The sequence below is a fragment of the Parasteatoda tepidariorum genome, chromosome 4 (genome assembly GCF_043381705.1).
Source record: "Parasteatoda tepidariorum isolate YZ-2023 chromosome 4, CAS_Ptep_4.0, whole genome shotgun sequence".
NCBI lineage: Eukaryota > Metazoa > Arthropoda > Arachnida > Araneae > Theridiidae > Parasteatoda > Parasteatoda tepidariorum.
In genome coordinates this window covers 87,782,064-87,801,937 of record NC_092207.1, presented here as the reverse complement: position 1 = coordinate 87,801,937, position 19,874 = coordinate 87,782,064, and the positions used below count along the sequence as shown (strand labels likewise).

Genomic DNA, 19,874 nt, shown 5'->3' with positions numbered 1-19,874 from the left:
AGTCAACAAATATTCATGTTATCAAATTGATTAAATCTTGTTTCCATTTATTGCATTAATTTTTTCTCCAAGGAATTATTTTATTTCTAGTAAAGCCTGTGCTTTATCCACAAGCTAAAAATAAAGCACTATACAGAAATTTGAAATGCATGCAATTAATAGAGGCATATAATCTAATTTTAAACTAAGTGTTCCTAAAATGTCAAATATTTCTGCTGTGTATTGTCGTTTTATATACTTTTGTTTACAAAATAAAAAAGTGTTTTCATTTTATTGGATATTTTATACAACCCATTTACCTCAGTTGCTGAACTCTGAGTATTAATTTTCTTTTCTTAGCTTTTATCCTACGCAGAGTACCAATTTTTTTCTATGGTATTTAATGTGTTGCGTATGTTCGAAAATATCTTCACTTGATGCCTAGAGAATTAAAAAAAAAATTCTGAAATTTATTAAATCAAATATTGAATAATATTCTTTAAGTCTGTTATGATGTTTTTGACTGTCATTAGTTTTGTTTTTAGAAAGTTCCTATCAACTATTAATTTCACTTACAAATTGTTTAAATTTAAATATATAATAAGCCATCTAGTCTTGTTATTTTGTAGTGATATTTCATGATATTATAATATGTTGTTTTATACTTTAGAGCTGTGTATTATATTTATGCTTGTGAAAATTTATATGGTCTGTGTACATAAAGATTAATTTAACAATCTAAAATATATCATAATTGTTCTTCCTGTTCTCATTAATTAAGAACAAAATATTCAACTTAAAATGTTTTATGCCAATTAAAAGAAAGGTAAACATTTTAAAAAAACAGTAATTTGTTTAATTTAGTTAAATTCTACTTCAGTGATTTATATTGCATTAACCTTCTAACTGTTCACCCCAAACTCGTTTGAAGGACAATATTTTTGTTTTCAGCACAGATAACTAGTTTTCCCACTTGTTATTCAATAGGCATACTGTGCTTTGCAAAACAGAGTTTGGATGATTAAATATACTTTATCTTAGATTTGCTGTAAAATGTTGTACTTTTATTGATGTTTGTAATTGGATACTGGATGTTCAAAATTTATGAATCTGTCACAAGTTTTTAATATCTGCTTTTTATTAAGAGTACTTTTACTTTTGTATAAAAATGGGGAAATGTTTTATGTGCATGGATATTACAACTCCAGGCATTTCTTATTTTAAATGATCCCATTGAAACTTGCAAAGTTTGTCAAAGTGGTATGAATTTTACACTTCATTTTTAACTAATTCTGAATTTTAAAAAATTACTTAGTAATAAATATTTCTATTTTTTTTTATTCTTGAATCATTTGTGTTATTATTTTCTTATATTGTCATCAGTAATCAATTTTAAGTGATTTAAAACAAGTATTAACAATTTTTATATCTGGCTTTGTTGATGTGTGAATCGTTGAATGTTAAATCTTTAATACTATTTATGTCATGTTCTAAAATAAAAAAAGAAAAAAAAAATGTTTGATTTTTTCTCTCATTATTTTAAAAATGGTGCTGTAGAATTATATACAGTTTAACAATGTGTAGCTTACAAAGACAATCGTTTGTTTTGGTACTTGTCCATCCAAAACAATTTCGTGTCTCTGTAACCTGTATTAAATATGGTCTTACACCTTGTTCTGCCTTATTTAATATTATTGCAGATTATGACAAATTTTAGTTGCTATTACATAAGTGCTCATAAGTATTTGTAAACATATTTTAAGGAGGCGCAGCAGTCGATTGCTAGTGCTTAATGCTTCCCTGCTACATGACAGGGTTCTATGCTCGGATCATCAATCTTTAAGCAATCAATCACTTTTTGATTAAGATTCTTTTGATGAACAGAACACCCAAAAATATAAGAAAGAATAAAAAATTTAATTACTAGAAAAACTATGATGAAACAAATTTTTGTTTTACTAGAATTAAGACACTGTTACAAGCAATATTTCAAATATGCATAAAATATACATATGCATTAGTATTGTACAAGGTCTGACTATTAATTTCCAGGACTGAGGTAACTGTAGGAGAAAGAAAAGCCGGAATATGGCGCTAATAATTGCATATTGAAGAGTGTTTTCTTGCGCATGTGCAGTGCAATCGGCGCCATTCTGAAGTGAGTGGTTCTCGTGGAAAGGCGCATTAAAACGGAGCTCTTAAATTCCTGTTGTCGAAGTGAAATGAAGCAAAGAATTAACATTAAATTTTGCTTCAAATTGGGCAAGGCAGCTGCAGAAACCTACAACAAGTTTATGGCAAGGAAGCATTATCTCGCTCAAGAACTTTTGAATGGTTTAAACACTTTTGAACGCGAAAGCGTGGAAAATGATCCGCACACAAGCAATTGAAAAAGTTTGCGTCCACACATTGCGTTTGCCTCTGAGGCGATTCTTAGCTCAGCATGGTGTCGTTGAGTCGCAGCATCCACCATACTCACCAGATCTAGCACGCACTTTTTCCTGTTTCTTAAGCAGAAAAATTCACCGAAGGAAACAAGATTTCAGGATGTCGAAGCCTTCACGAAAACTGTAACGTCACTAATAAAGAGCATTCCAAAAGTGGACTTTAAAACTTCTTTTCGAAATTTGTACAGCCGGGCACAGACGTGTATTACGGCTGATGGGGATTACTTCGAATAATATTAAATGACTATGTGTCTAACTTTTTTTTCTTCTGAGTTATTCCATGAGTCCTGGAAATTAATAGCCAGACCTTGTATATAATCCTGTATAATAAAAAAATTGCCCCTCAATAAATTTTCGTTATCAGAAAATAATTTTGTTAGATAGATAACATAAAAATAAAGAGTTAAAAAAAAATATGAAATAAAGATTAAAAAAAAAAAAAACTGAAGAGTTTATGATTTGTTTCCATTGTTAAGAGTATTGAATTTTTATTTTTTAAATTCATATGTGCATAAAACTAATCTCAGGTATTCACTTAGTATTATTGATATTACATTGCTAAATAAGAGCAATTAGATTTACAAAGAGCATTTGTCACATCAGTTGTAGTTTTGTGACTCAAATGTTGTGTTTTATGTTACTTGGAAAGTAAAATGTTTCGATATAATCCTTTATTGTGTTCAAATATAAAAAGACAAGAGCACATATTTATACAAGCATAGTATAAAAATATTTTTAGACATTAGAAATATATATACAATAAAGAAAGACTGAATCATGTATACTAGTTAGATATATTTAATCACATAAACATCATTATTGCGATTCGAATAAGAATGTACGTTGTCAGCTGAATCAAATTGCACCTTAATATTCTTATTTTAATACATTATACATGGCACATTAAAATTGTGATTAAATTAAATGTAATATGTAACTTTAAACTGACATAATACCATTAAATTATTGTCACATATATGTAAATTTGCTTAAATATATATATATAAAGAAAATGGGAGAGAACAAAATACTTTTTTAAAATGGATATTAAAAAGAAAATACAGTTTATTTACATGCTTATCTTAAAATCATAAAAATATTGTTATTTAATTACAATGAATTAGCTTTAACAACATTGTAATAAATATTTATGCCGCTAGCATATGTAATAAAACATATTGTGAAGAAGAAAAACTTTTAGACAACATTATACACAACAATTAGGGAAAATAACTAAAGAGCTTATATCACAGCAATAAACTAAATCTTCAACATGATATTAAATGATTTCAACAAATTTTAGCTAATAGTTTATATAAAACATCATGCAATGTTTGTCAAGTAAGCATATAATTCTTATTTTGTCAAATTAAAAACAAAAGATCTTATACAATAAAATATGCTGAAAATTTATCTTTTCCAAAAGGATTGGACACAAGACACATTTTCTGATCAGAAAGCTAAAAGTACGAGACACCAGCAAACTGTATAAAAATAAATAAAAAAGGATGTTAAAAAATATTAGATTCATAATACAACCAAAAATTATTGTTACAAAAAGAATTGTATACATTTTCAAAAAGTCCTACCATTATTCAATATGTTTAGCAATGTTGAGGATAATATGAAGTTCAGTTTTGGCATAATTTTCAACATAGCACTGTACTTCTTCATTTGTGAACAAATAATCATTTTGGAGCATGCATTTTTATGTTTATTATACTAAATGTTAGCTCAGAATGCAGCATAACACTTCTAGCAACAAAAAAAATTTAATGATAGTTCACCGAAATTCACAGCCAAGAGATTTTATTTTATAACCGTCGTTGAACAGCCAACCCAATTTCATGGGTTTACGACTACTTACGTTCAACTCCGTAGCCTTGTAATTTTGAACCAATCCAGCAGACAAGGAAACTCCTGGATCAGTACCCCCAGAGGTATGGATTTGTTGTGGGAACATGGAGGACTTTGAGACTCGACAGATTTAACGTGCATCAGTCACCATTTACTACAGGGGGACTCTTCGGCCGGCAAGGATCGAACCCACGACCTCTTGGATATGGGCCCAGCGCCCTACCGACCAGGCTATCCTGGCCCACAGCCAAGAGATTGTGAGTTTGTTCCCAGCTAGCAAAACAATAAAATTTGTTTTACATTTTTCTTTAAATGTATACTGTCGGACAATTCTGAAGATGAGCCCATGACCTCGATAAAAGCAACCTGATTAAGAGCTCATCTTGTGATGGTCAGCTAGGATCTTTAATTTGGACTCATTTACATATTTTAAATTTATTGATATAATTATAAATATTTAATTTACAAATTTGTATATGTTGTCAAAAATATAATTAAAATATTACAATTATAATGCTCAAGCTTAATTATTAAACTTTCGGTTGTTTTTGTAAGTTATGAATATATAAATAGAATTAATAAGAAAAATAAAGATTTCTTAAAAAGCAGTTTTTATTTAGATAAGTTTTTTATTTAAATAAAATGCTTATTTATTTGTTTATAAAATATTAAAAATTTAATTTTTTTTATTATATAGTAAATATTTTTTGGAAAGCATGCAAATTAAAAGATATTTAGAAATAATATAACAAAGCAACCTAAAAACAAGGAACTTTTAAAAGATTTTTTTTTTTTTAAAGTTTATAAAAAATAGACTATAAAGATAATTTTAAACTGAATTTTCTTCTTATAAATGTAATTTTCATTTTTTATATTTTCTCTTTAAAGACTGGTAAGAAAAAGTGCATTAAGACAGAAATTTTGAAATTTAAATTAACTACATCTAGTTTTTTTATTTTTTAGAGTATTGAAAAGTATCAGGTGATCCAAAAGTCAATTTACTTTTGAAAGCCTTATAATTCTTATACTATTTGCAATAAAACCATACAATTTGCACATAATGCTCAGAAACATAGGGAATTTTTTTTTAAATATTAGTTACATTTTTGACTTAGAGATGGTGTTGCAGTTGAATTAAGAGACTTATATCTTTTGCAAATTATTACAAAATTTTGCAAATAAAGGATGTTCCAGATTGACTAAAAATGTTTTGTGGATAGACAAGGCTCACTTTACAGTAAGTAAAAGCATTAACACACAATTGCCATATATGGGCAAGTAAAAATCCACATAGTACTGTTGAAAAATCACTTCATGACCTAAAAATGACTGTTTGGCATGGTTTTTACGGCATCATTAATCATTGGTTCTTTTTTCTTTGAGGAACTGTATGCTGGCACATTTCAAACAGTTTCTGTCTCAGGTAAAGCTCTATTATATGACTTGCTATTAAAGCACTATGAAAAAATAAAGTCATATATGAAGCTCAATTAAGAAATAAAGAAGCACTATTAAAAAATAAAGTAATCCCTTATTTGAAAGAAAGGCAAGCAATTCATTCAATAATATTTCTGCAGGATGGAGCACCTCCACATATAGCTACTCCTGTCAAGACACTTCTGAGATCGATATTCAGAGACAACCATGTCCTCAGACATTGTTTTCCACACGCATGGCACCCCAAGGTCTACATATCTAACAACTTGTGACATTTTTGTGTGATGATATTTAAAGTCACGGGTATATAGTGATCGGCCTTAATCAGAGTCTCTGGTTAAAATATAAGAAGCTATACACCACTATGTTTAAGGTATACCCTTTGAAATGATTTTTAATGCTGTGTAGGGTTTCTTTCATCGTCTCATGGCTGTAATTCTCAAGGATGGGAAACACATTTAACAGATATATTGTTAAAACACTTTTATTGTTTAAAGTAAATGAAACAAATATATATTTTTCATTATTAAGAAGGGAGAAAAAATCTCCCATGTTTCTGAGCAAACCACATTATTTTATTGTAAATAGTTTTTAAGAATTATAAGGTTTTAAAAAGTAAACTGACTTTTGGATCACCCGTTTTATAATATTATGAGCAAGTTAATTAAATTTCATAATTTATCTGATGAACCAAATCTATTTTAAATGCTAATAATATAGACCAACTTACATGTAGTATGACTTTCAGTATAATTGCAGAAGCAAAACCAATCAGGAACACTCCAACATAATCCATGTGAGAAGGAATAATGCCAGGTCTATTCTTTAACAATCTTCTTAAAAACTTTTCACCGCTTTCTGAATAAGGTGGATATCGAGCTCTATAATGTCATTAAATTAAATTAGGATACATGTTTCTGATAGGTAACATTCTTTTAATTTCTTTAAAGGTGTGAAAACTGCTTTTTGTTCTAGTTTAAATCAAAAATAATTGTTACATTTTGTTCTGCTGTGCAAAATCTAAGTCAAAAACTATATTTTTCAAAATTCTAATTGATTAGAAAGTTATTCAAACTGTAAGTTTTTTTTTTGGAATTTTTTTTATTTATTTTGTTTTAAATATTTATCCCTTATTGTAGTAAAATTTAGTTCTCTCCTTGGAGTTAAATATCTTACAAGATCGTGCTTCAGTTATAGGTTGAAAGTAAAAGAAGAAAAAAAATACAGAGAGTAGATTTTGCCGATATAAATTTAACATTTACATCAATTAAAAAAAATATTGAAAACTTAATTCAGGAGGTAAAAATCATTTCTTCTTAAATGGAAAAATTTACAATCTAAAATGAAACATTAATAATTCATAAAAGTACAATAAATTTGACAATTTTAGTAATTTATTTATTGTGTTTAGCAAAAACTAACTTGGAAACCTTAACAAATAACTGGTGACTTTTTTTCAGACTACAAGATGAAAGGGAAAGCAAATTAATTTTTCATAACATAAAAAGAAACTGTTTTTTTTTTTCATTTTTGTATTCAATTTCATAAATACACATATAGTTTATTATTTCTTTACCACCTTAAATTTCGACTTAAGGATGTTTTAAAAGATAATCCTAAAGAATTTCAAAAAGTTTTAATAACAAAAACATGAATGATTTCACGCTTTCTTTTTTTGTGAGTTGTTTTCTAATTCCTACTTACACTATATTTAAAAGGTTTTTGTTGAAGAATCAGTTGATCTTATTACAATATTATATTTAACTCTAAAAAAATAAACTAATCAGACTACCAGAAAAATAGACTTATTGTCTTATTAGTTATAAAAACTGCACATACACACAAAGCAAAAAAGCTTACGGAGGCCTACATCTGATACAATTCTAACACCTTACTAATATGCTACAGGGTAAAGCAGTTGCAAAAAACTCAAAATCAGTGTGATAAAATAAATAAACAAATGTTTCTCAGTAAATAGATGTAGCAGAGTTCTCCCTATGAATAAAAAAGGGAAGGGAGCTGCCTCTCAAAAAAGGACACAATAAGTTTTAAAAGGGTATTTATTCCCTGTATATTATCATTTGAACACCGTAAAAAATTATCACAGGTAATAACTGAAAAATAGTTATTATATAATATCTGAATTTGATTTTTAACAATTTTGAAATTACCCTCTTATTCTATTTTATGTGTATATTTCAAAAAATAATTCTCTTTCATTATCAGAATAAGAGTAAAATTTGTAGATTTGTAATTCATAAAAATAGTTAAAGGCATGCTAATAGATAATCTCTAACAGAAAAATGATAAATTATTTTTCAAAAAAGTAAATTAAAAAATATTATTAATTGATAAACAACTTGAAAGATTTTTATATAATTTAAACTGAAAGTTATGGGGAAATGAACATCAAAAATTAAAAAAATTATTAATATTATTATAGAAGAGATGCTCATAAAATTTGAACGTGAGAATAATCCTAACAAAGTAATTATTTGTAATAGTAATTAGAATTAAACCTAAAAAAATTAATTTTTTAACAACTGGCAATTATTATTTAAACAATGAATTTACTTTTTTAAAAATGGAATAAGAATAAAAAGGCAATGTTTTTAAGGGATGGACGGCTTATTTTTACAAAAATGTCACATTTATAAGGATCAAAAGGCCTACAGGGTAGATTGCCTTTCTAAAAGCGCTTAGGGATCTGGAACACTGGATGTTATTATAAGTTAAAATTTAACTGTGTTTAGATATTTTCAAGAAACAATAGAGCACTTAATATCTTCCACTTACTCTCCAAGTTTTTCTCCAATCATGGAGTAGTTTCGAATCAATACAGCCTTTTTGTGAGAAAATGTATCAAAAGAGTATTTTCCATGATATGCACCCATACCACTTTTACCCACTCCGCCGAAAGGAAGAGCTTCAACTAAACAATAATATGAATAATTAGTTTTTTCATTAAAAAGAATACAGGCAATTTATTTAATTAGAATAAAATAATATCTTACTAGAGAGGTTTACAATCGAATCATTGACACACACACTTCCACTTGATGTGCCTTCGATAATTTTGCGAATCGTCTTTGGATTTTTAGAATAGATATTTAAAGTCAATGCTTTATCCCTAAGTTCAAATATAAAATTGTTAACATATTGATAATTCATGCAAATACATTTACTAAGACTATCTAAAAGCAAAATTAGCAAGTGAAAAGAACTAAACTGCAAAAGTGCACAACATGTGACCCACTAGACTGTACACAATGAAAAATAATTATTATAATTTTTTTCTTCTTTGAAAAGAAGCTGGGAATTTTGAATTGCAGACATTTTATTGGAAATATAAGTAGATTTTTGATAGTTTCTTTGGTGATTATTACTACAGATTTCAACATAGTCTTAAGAATCTTAACATAATATTATTCTGATATGCAAATTTTGAAATAGTTATTTTTTGATGCACTTTATTTTCTTTCCATTTCTTCGTTATTCCGAGACTAAACAACTTTTTGATTGCGTTTTTGGCAGTTGTTGTAATATTTTTGTGTAGTTTTTAAAATCTCAATAATTTTAATACCATATTATTATGATTCGCTAGTTTTGAATTGCATGTATTAATAATTACATTCAATGTTCTTTATTTGTGCCAATTTCCCTGTAAATCCAAGCTATTCTTCTATAATTTTTTTCAACAGTTATTGCTTTGCAACTTCACATGGTTTTGAAATTCCCAATATTTTTAATCTGTATTATTATGATACTCGAATTGTGCAATAAAATGTGTGTTTTATTTGTGCTGATTTAATCATAAATCCCTCACAGCACATTACTAAGTTAACTGATAAAAAATTTAGTATCTAAAACATTGATGGTTAAATTTAAATTACCATAATTGCTGTCAATAATTACATTGCTACCAACTGTTCTGATTAAATCCTATTTTTTCAGTTTTTTAACCTAGTTCAGTAAGAACAATTTTTGGTCAAAATGTTCAGATTTTTTGGTATTCTAGCAGCGTAGACTGATTTCTTTCAACACTGGGAGAGTCGAAGCACATGTAATTTAAAGCAAATATCCTAGCATTCCACATACCTCATGACTATTGGCTCACAGATCCAACAAAAGTTGGAAATGTTTGCTAAATCCTGCTAAAGGGACATTTACATACATACGATTCTTAAGGTTTGGCAGATTTTTGAAATTGTGAATATTTGAAACTGCTATGGAATCTGCTAAGATCGTGCTTATTATTCACGCTATTTTAATATCAATCATCCATTTTCGTATTTGCCTGGTTCAAAAGTGATTCATATTCACTCGATTTAAAAATCGTATATCCCGACTTTTATTCTCGCAATTTAAAAATCCAATATAGCGGTTTTTGCACATAAAATTTTCAGGATTTTTCACTTTGTGTCACAATTACCCCTGGTTGTTTAAGGATACATTTTCAAATTTTACGAAGTTCTGCCTTCTCCATCCTTCCATTCACATATCTTTCCTCACATTAAAATATATTTCAATACGAGATAAGTGAAATGTTGACTGGATCTATTACCTCAAAGTAGTTTTATTAGCAGTGTAAAATTAGAAAACATAGAAATATAAATGCAATATACTTATTATTAGTAATAATATAAATAATATTTTTAACCTTTTAATTTTAATAGAATTAATTAAATATTTTTCAGGGATAGAAAAAGTATACATATTATCAGAATTATTTTTAAAACAGGTATTATTATCCTTGTGTAAAGCCGAAAATTTTGTAAGATGGAGATTTTGTACTTTACTCAATGATTCTACTTTAGATTTTAATATCTCTATTTAACCCCTTAACTGTCGAGTAAAATTAACGTGATTCATTCCCCAGTGCCACCGTTATTCGCTCAAGTGCAGTTTCTTACACGGTGTTTTGGTGGGGAAAATGATGCACGCATTGCAATTTAAAAACAGTTTAATTTTACAAGACAAGAAAAAGGAAAGAAAGAAAATACAAAATTTAAATTAAATAATAAAAATACAATATAAAAGATATTAAAATTTAGCAGTTGAATGATAAATCCTGGAACATGGTTGGACACATAAACCAACATCACATTCATCGCACCGAGAGCGGGATTCACGGCGAATTTTTTTTCTTGAACAAACAGCACATTTTGGCGATGCATTTTTCTTTGAAGACGTTGATGGAACGAATAAAAAGCACCAAATACATACGGGAAACAAAAGCGAAAAAAGAATAAGATCTTACTCAAATAAATACACACAAGCGATTAATACGAAATCACTTTTCCATAACATCCTTTTCCCATTCCCCCTCCTCCAAAATTAGTAATACATTCGCAAAGCAAACTCTTTCAAGGCCATTTTACTGCATTCTGAAGTAGGGGGTGTAGTTCTATTTATAGCAGCGCAATGCAAAGCATCGTACTTCGGGAAAGCGTATATATACGCCTGCGGCAGTTATCGCATCTTCTGGCCGAGACGTATATATACGCCCGCGGCAGTTAAGGGGTTAAATAATTTGGATAATTAGAAAAGTTCTATTCTTTGTTTTATTATTACGGTGCACATAATGGCTTATTAAACAAATTAGAAGTTAAAAATAATGTTAAATATATTTTAAATTATGAAACAAATTCAATTCTATTAAATATATTATTACACATAATTTATAATTTATTTCACAGTTATTCAACAAAAGATTTAAAAATGAAAAGATATTATATAATAGTTTAAATTATATAGTTCCTAAGAAATAAATTTCAAGGTACATTTTTAAACCAATCAAATTTATATCAAAATAACAGACACTATGGCAAACAATATTTTAATAACAATATGGAATCACCTGCTGTTAATAATATCAATAGCTTCATCAAGACTTTCTACTGTAACTATTGGTAAAAGTGGTCCGAATATCTAGAAAAATTAAAACTAAATAAGAAAAATGAAACTCAGAAATAAAAGAAATTACACAAAAGAAATATAGCAAAAAGTATGCTTAATTTAGGAGGGGAAACTAAAATAAGTACAAAACTAATATGACATTTTTTGTGATACAATATACATTTTAATTAGACAACTATAGAATTTCTATGTGTTTTGCAATTGAACAACTCATAAAAAAATAAATCTTGTTTCACTAAAACAAAATATACAAGATTGACATTTTCATACATTAACAAAAATTACTTAAATTCCAATCAGCCACAATTGCTGACCGAATTACTATTGCTGACAAACTGGCTCTCCTTCATGAATTCATCACTATGGATTGATTAGGTTGCCTTTAAGTTAAAGAGTTATATGTATGTAGGGGAATGTGGGGACCCAAAGACATATTTTTATAATTTAATTTTTAGTTTCTACATTTATAGTCAATATAATTGAAATATTTAAATACACAAATTTTTTCCTCTGTCAGATATTTTTTCCAGAAAAAACAATTGAAATTTTTTTTTTAGTCAAATAGGATAAAACTGCTTCAGACAAAAGTTGTATATTTTAAACAATTGTATGCCAACAAATTTATTTTTTAAAAAGCAAGGTAAAAAAAAAAATACTTATTGCAGAAGTATTGTATGAAAAATAGAAGTTTACATTTTAAACCTAATAAATAAAAACAATTAATGTCAAATCATAATGAATAGGAGCAAACATGAGCAAAAAAGAATCATTTCTCGAGTATGTAAGAAACATTATTATAACAAGAATGTTGGATATTAATACATTTCTTAAACGTAATATTTGCTATTTGATAATGTTAGATTTATTATTTTTAGGAATGGAAATATAATTAGTTTCATAATAATTTTTAAAAAATTGAAAACATAATTAAATATTATTTAAAGTAATGAATTGCTTGGTTTTGAATACTGAAGATAGTCATTTGAGAAAAAAAAATGCGGGCAACAAAGTTACATGCCTTAGAAAAAGTTTGCTACTTCCTAATTCATACAATGTAAATTAACTAAATAAAACAAATATAAATTTTCTCCACATAATAAACAAATATTCTTTTATAAATTAACTACAAACATTAATATTATTCATAAAATACAAACATTAATCTAAATATTTCCATAAAACAAATATAAATGTCTAGTAATACATTAAACGAAAATGTACTTATTATATTAGAATAACATTTCTTGCATGATGAAAATTTCAGTTGAAAGATTGCAACAAATTAGAACACATTTCCTATCAGCAGAAGGTATTGAAATTATTAAAAAATATGCATGTGGTGTATCTTGAGACTCACAAGGCAAAACATGCTTTTCTGACCATGTTACAATCAGCGGTTTAAATATGAACAAAAATATGATCAATCTAAACGAGCAATCATTAATTACACATAACTGGAAAAAAATATCTGCTCTTATATTATCAAACAAAATTCAATTGAATAGTTTTAAAAATACATAATTAGAAAGTTGAATAAAAATATATATATATATATATTTTTTTTCGTAATTTCATTTCTCTCCCAAATGTCATTCACTCAGTGCTTTGAATGCTAACTTTTACTCAGTGCTTATGTTGACAATATTCTGACAATGTTGACAATATATAGTTATGTTGACAATATATAAAAACAATATTCCTAATATAAATGTCTTCCTTGTCAAATTGAATAGCTCCATAAAACAAAGATTAATAACAACCTGAAATAAATTATCAATTTTTGCATAGCTAAAAACATTTTGTTATTCAGTGGTGCTAATATTTTACGATAGAAATCTGCTGAATTTGTTGCACTTAATCAAGCACTTAAAAAGTTTTAAAAATATAGTTAATTGAGATGGCAAGTAAAGCATTCATATATAATTCAGGAATTTAACCTAATGGATATTTATATATTTTTATCTTAGAACTACAAACTAAAAATCACATAATTTTACACTTGTGATAAAAAACCGATTATCCGGAACCGATTATCCGGAACGATCGGAACCATCACTATTCCGGATAACTGATTTTTCCGGTTTTCTGAATCGCTACAAAAAGCCGTTTTGTTATTGTTAAACCCAACTAAAAAAAAATTTTTTTTTAGGAAATAATCTTGAAAAGAAGAAAAAACGATGAAGTAATACACTGATGATTATTTCCAAAATGATGGTAAGGTGAACATCTTTCAAAAAAGAAAGAAAAATCCTAAAATCTTATAAGGAGAAAAAAATTTTGTTTAAAAAATGGCGGGAAAATTTATCGAATTTCGTTCCGGTTTTTTGGTTTTCCGATTTCCGGATAACGGGTTCTGTTCTGTACTAACAATTAAGGAAACATTAATAATGATGGCAATAATAAAAAAAATGTATTTACACATTTCAAGAGGCATTTCTGAATGTTAAATATCTATGAATGCCTGTAGGTACTATACACATAGTTTTGATTATGAATACAAAAATCAAAAGTTATATAAAATTATGAAACTGACTTTTGATTCTTTTTCTCAAAACACTTATAATGTCTATAGGTAGAGCAGTCTCCTTTACATAGTTATGAATACTAAAGCATATATATATATATATNTCATCAAATATTAAATAACATTTAAATGCTAACCTCATCTTGCATTACAGGATCAGTCAGTTTAACATTTGACATCACAGTGGGTGCAATATACTTTATTGAAATATCATGATCACCTCCGATTGCTACATTGGCGTCTTTCATTAAACCTAATAAACGACTAAAAAATAAAAAATTATTTATCAATTTCTACAGAAATTCTTAAATGCATTTACCTTTCAGTAAGTTAAATAAAACTTATCGTTTTTGCCATTGAATTTAGTTGTCGTTAAATCGAATTAATAAATATTTAAAAAACAAAACAAAAAACACTCTTTAACTTTCAAATTTTTTTTTATTTTACAGAAAAATAAGTTAAAATGTAGTTTACTGTTGATTTACTTTTCACAAGGATATTTAATTGAAAATATTAGGGGTAATATTAATTGCATTTTGATGGTCCTACATATTATTTTATTAGTTAAAAAAATATTTTTTTAAAGTTATATTGCTTTATATAAATTATTAGATGCTTAATTCGTTTGTCCATTTTCAAACACCAGCTTAATTTAATAAAATCACAAGTTATTAATAAAAATACACATAAATAGAAAAAATGCAATTAAATTTTTTAATATATTAAAATTGTACATTTTCTAAAAAAATTTCAAAATTTGTGTTAACTTTCAGAGAATTTGTACAAAACTTTCTCAAAAAAATCCTTTTTTTCTTTTATACTTTAATGCATTACCATTGGAACTCAAAAGTTTTTCCTGCTACAATATTCTGAGAAAAAGCAAGAATATCAAGTTATTTGTAATAATATTTGTGATTGAATGTTTTGCTTATTATTACTCTGAACTCATTTTAATAATATAAAGGAATAAAGGGAAATACATATACTGTTACAATAAACACATGGAAATGACACACTAAAAATTATGGGTTATTTCAATTACGTTTTATTATTTACCATTTTTATTATTTTATTCTAATATTGTTTCATGGGCAGCATATGAATACAGTGTTCTCCCTAAGCATTTTCAGATAGGCGGGCTACCTACCTGCCTCTTGATCCCTATAAATGTGCCCTCTTTGCGCTTTTTGTAAAAAAAAAAAAGGCATCATCCCTTAAAAACACTGTCATTTTATTCATACTCCATTTTAACAATATTTATTTCACTGTTTAAATAATAATTACGCATTGATAAAATTATTTGTGTTTATAGGTTTAATTCTGATGACTATTGCAAATATTAACTTTGCTAAGATTATCCTCAACTCGTTTAATTTTTATAAGTATCTTTTTTTTCGGGCTTGGTATATTAATAAATTTTAAGTGATTTTGAAATTTATTTTTTTAAATTAAATACCTCTTTTCTTTTTTAAAAAAATTCACCTTTAAATGTTTATTTTCCTTTAATTTACAGTTTAAGTTATAGAAAAAAGCTTTCAAGATGTATATCAATTAATCATTTTTCTAGTATACTTTTTTTGAAATAAACACATAAAATAGTATAGGAAGGAAATTTAAAAATTGTCTAAAGTATAAAAACTGAGTTATATTATATATTTTGATCAATTTTTATGCTGCTAAGTGATTGCCGTATCCCTTTTTTGTGAGAAAGCACCCAATCCTTTAAAATTCCTAGGGAGAACTCTGATAAATAATGCACAATAGCAATTTTGAAAGGTAACTATAATATCTTCTCCTTTTTGTTTATGTATATTTTATAACAGTAATTTATTAATATAACAGTATTCATGTTAAATCAGTTAAAAAAAACTTAAGCTCTTATTCCAAAAGTGACAGATTTAAGTTAATGATTTGGTACAAAATTAAAAAATAAACAACAAATATGTGTAACTTACTTGAAATGTCTTTCATTCAGTATTCGTCCAAGATCAGGAGAATTTTTGGGATTTTCACCAAAATATTCTTTCAAGACTTTTTTCATGGCAGGTATTAGCTTCTCAAGAGTATCTTTTGTACATAACACGAAATCAGGGGCAACACACGTTTGACCTGCATTAATAAATTTACCCCACAAAAGTCTCCTACAAGCTACATCAAAGTTTACTGTACTGTCAAAATATACAGGGCTGAAAAATATAAAATACATAACTAATATTTCTTTCAAAAGATTTTGGTAAGACAGTTGATGAATTGAAATATAAAATGTTAAAAGAAATTGAGTCAATGGTTTTAATATGATTTACAAACACATAGTTCGCCCCTCTCTTAATTCTGCCGAAAAACATGCATTAAGATTAATTCAAATATTATATATATATACAGGTATGTGTATAAATATAAGAAATTAGCATTACTGTAAGAAAAGAAATTTATGAAGAATAATAAAATTTTATTTACTTCCCTAAAGCTGCAAGTACACAGAACTCAAACTATAAGATAACAAAAAGAAAACAAGAAAAACAATTATTTAAAAGAATTATTATTGAAGAAAAAAAAAAATAGGAAATTTTGAAAAATTAGCAACCAAAAGATATAATCACTTCAGCTCACATGATTATATTCATAAAAATTAGTGTTTTCTGAGGGTTCTCGGGCCGGGCAAGGTTGACTCAGTCTTTCATCCCTTCAGTAGGTCGATAAATGAGTACCAAGCATGCTTGGGAACTAAACACTGGGGGTTCCGTGTTCGGCTGACCACCTGACCGGAACATGTGCTCCTGCACCCCAGAGCCCAAGGTCAAGAAAACTGAGATGGGCACAGTAGGCCTTGGCCCTCTATGGGCTGTCACATCACTGAGTTTAGTTTTTTAAAATACATCAATTCAATGGTGTGAGGTGAACCAAAAATATTAAATTGATTCCTTAGCACAATTTAATCTATTGAAAACAATAGAAGAATAAAACACAAAAAAAAATTATTTAAACAAATGAAGAACGTATAAAGGGAGGAGAGAGAAAGATGATCGAAGCTTACGCTTACAAACTCTCGCTACTAGTAGAAATAATTTATAATAGTTTTACAACTATGCTGCCAGATTTGTATAAGTTGTTCGTTAACGTCAATACATGACATCTTTCTCTTTCCTAATTTAATATGTTCTTCATTTATTCCTTTTCACTTGATTAAATTTTGTTAAGAAACCGGTCAAAAATTTTTTTTTTGGCACTCCTTATACAGTAGAGAACCAATTATCTGGGATGCTCGGGACCATCGCTATCCCGGTTTTCTGGATCGACCAAAAAGTGTCATTAATCAATGTTTTATCGAATCCGAATCACAAGGAAAAAGTGTAATGCATAAAGTAAGAGAAAAAGAAAGGTACTCCTAACTTTAAAAAGAATTAAAAAATTTGCAAGTTTGGACAAGAAAAACAAGTTTAAAAAATACAAAATTCTCGTATTTATTTTTTAAAAATAATTACAATTCCTAAATTAACTAATATAAACAAAACCAATGGTTAAATAATGCAATATATTTCCTACCTAATTATACGAGGGAAACGATAAAATAAAAGGAAAACTTATTAATCTAAATAAAAACACTTGAAAATTATCGAACCGAAACGATAGTTAAAAAAGGCACTAGCATAAATATTAAAACCCGGAACACGGCAAGATCAACGGAATTTTTAAAAAAAACCTAATGATAAAATTTATGAATAAAAAGAATTAATTTATTGAATGCGAAATTTATCGTGAAAAGAAAAAAAAAATCAAACGTAGTGAAATCAGAAAAACAAAACTGCAATCTGCTTCAGAAAATAATCCTATGTTTAAATTAATAAACAATTGTCCTTTTATTTTTATTTTTTTGTTGATAAAAACACGATATTTAATTGCAGCAGATGTGATTCCACATCAATAAAAACTTGCAAATGATACCGCACTTCCAAAGAATGAGAATTTATTCAGAAGAAAAAGATTTTATTTTTATTAATTGATCTCAAATAGATAAATATATTTTTCTCTTTCATCTTCTGTTCACTGATATGCATGCAATGCATTTTCCCCACCCCCCTCGTAAATCAAACAGAAAACGAAATCATCATGCCACACCCTTGAGCTTGATTGACGGCCTGAAGGAGAAAATAAAACATTCCTCCCTTCCCTGCCTTCAAGGACGCGGAGGAAATGACGTTTTTCTGGGTAAACGGGGAAAAAAAATTCTCCCCTTCCTTACATTTTCCTCTACTCAACTTCAAGGATGAGTTCAATTTCCGCCTTTTTTCATAATCGTCCGAGTTTAAAATGGCGGGAAAACCAATCAAAATTTTTCCCGGTTATCTGAATACCGGATAAATGGTTCTCTACTGTATTGATATAATTTGCTTTGTTTATATTAAATGCAATATCAGAAAGCACTCATTTTTGTGAATATAATCTAGTAAACTAATTATATCTTTCTGGTGTCAATTTTTCAAAATTTCCATATTCGTTTTATAATTTTTAAAATATTTTTCAATAATAATCATTTTACATAATTTCTCAATTTTTTTTCTTCATGTTTTCTTTGTGTTACTATCATGCACCAATATATATATTTATACACACACACACACACACACACATATATATATGAAAGGGTGGCAGTCATGGTCGATTGTTGTTGAGCCACGCAGATAGCAGTTGGAAGGCAAAAATAATTTATTGAGCTTTATAGTATATTCAAAACATTTTCTATCAATGGCGGAGCTCAAATTTGCACTCCAAAACTGTGTGTTTAAGGTTTTATCGTAGGGAAAGTAGCAAATGAATTTCCCTCTATTTTACTATATTTTAGGGAAATCTTAGCAATTGTAATTGGTTTATCAAATAGTTAGTGTGATTTCCACAAAGAGTAAAGGGAAAAATGTCTTTACTTTTAATTAATGCATACTTGAGCCAAAAACAGATTTAAGGACAGGATGTGAATTTAAAAGCATGAGAAAACATGTTGATTAGAATAATAAAAATAAAAGAAAAGGATTCACAGAAAAGAAATAACATAAAAAGATTAATTGAAGCTTTCTATGTTGCATACATATAGAGAGAGAGAGATGCCAACTTGCTCCAGAGAGGGGATAAACATTTGAGTGTTAGTCTTTTTATGTATGATTCTTGGTTTAGTAAGTTCGATTTATAGGGTTTTTACTCACTGCTACTTCTAAACAACTCAAAAGCCTATTTGATACATCACTCTGTTGCAGTTAAGTCATACTAAGTCTTTTAAAAATTGGCAAAATTAACCAGAAATCTGCAAATTTTATTTTGCAGCTCTCTGCTATTTCTTAAAAATATTTCGTAAACCCAGAGCAGTTGGCATCTGTGTGTATATATATATGTGTGTGTGTGTTCCCAAAAATTCAAAATTTCTAGGAGCCAAGATCGATTTTTAAAAGCCAGCAGCCTTAAAATATTCAAATTTTTGGATTCCGATAAGAGTTAGGATAAATTTTGCTATAATATTGGGCGCCAGTTGCAATTTTTAAGGTGCTATTGCAACCAGGCACCTAGGATATATAGACTCCTATATATTTAACACAGTTTAAATGTTTCTTGATAACTTAAATCAATGATTTTTTTACAAATCAAGTGATTTAATGTATATTATACATTATAATGAAAAAATGGAATAAAATAAACTAATATTTTTCCTTGTCTTACCTTTTACC

At 27.6% G+C, this 19,874-nt stretch overlaps 1 protein-coding gene across 1 annotated transcript in view; it reads right to left on the bottom strand.

Annotated features, from left to right (window-relative positions):
* Positions 1 to 3,082: 3,082 nt before the first annotated feature.
* LOC107450259 (aldehyde dehydrogenase, dimeric NADP-preferring) overlaps positions 3,083 to 19,874 on the bottom strand; it is a 31,328-nt gene continuing 14,536 nt past the window's right edge. Inside the window, exons 9-13 of the mRNA XM_071180155.1 lie at positions 11,581 to 11,651; positions 8,735 to 8,850; positions 8,517 to 8,652; positions 6,451 to 6,601; positions 3,083 to 3,910 (exon numbers count right to left, since the gene is read on the bottom strand). Coding sequence (XP_071036256.1) covers positions 3,887 to 3,910; positions 6,451 to 6,601; positions 8,517 to 8,652; positions 8,735 to 8,850; positions 11,581 to 11,651 — 498 coding nt within the window. The 3' untranslated portion in view covers positions 3,083 to 3,886. The remainder of the gene's footprint in view (positions 3,911 to 6,450; positions 6,602 to 8,516; positions 8,653 to 8,734; positions 8,851 to 11,580; positions 11,652 to 19,874) is intronic.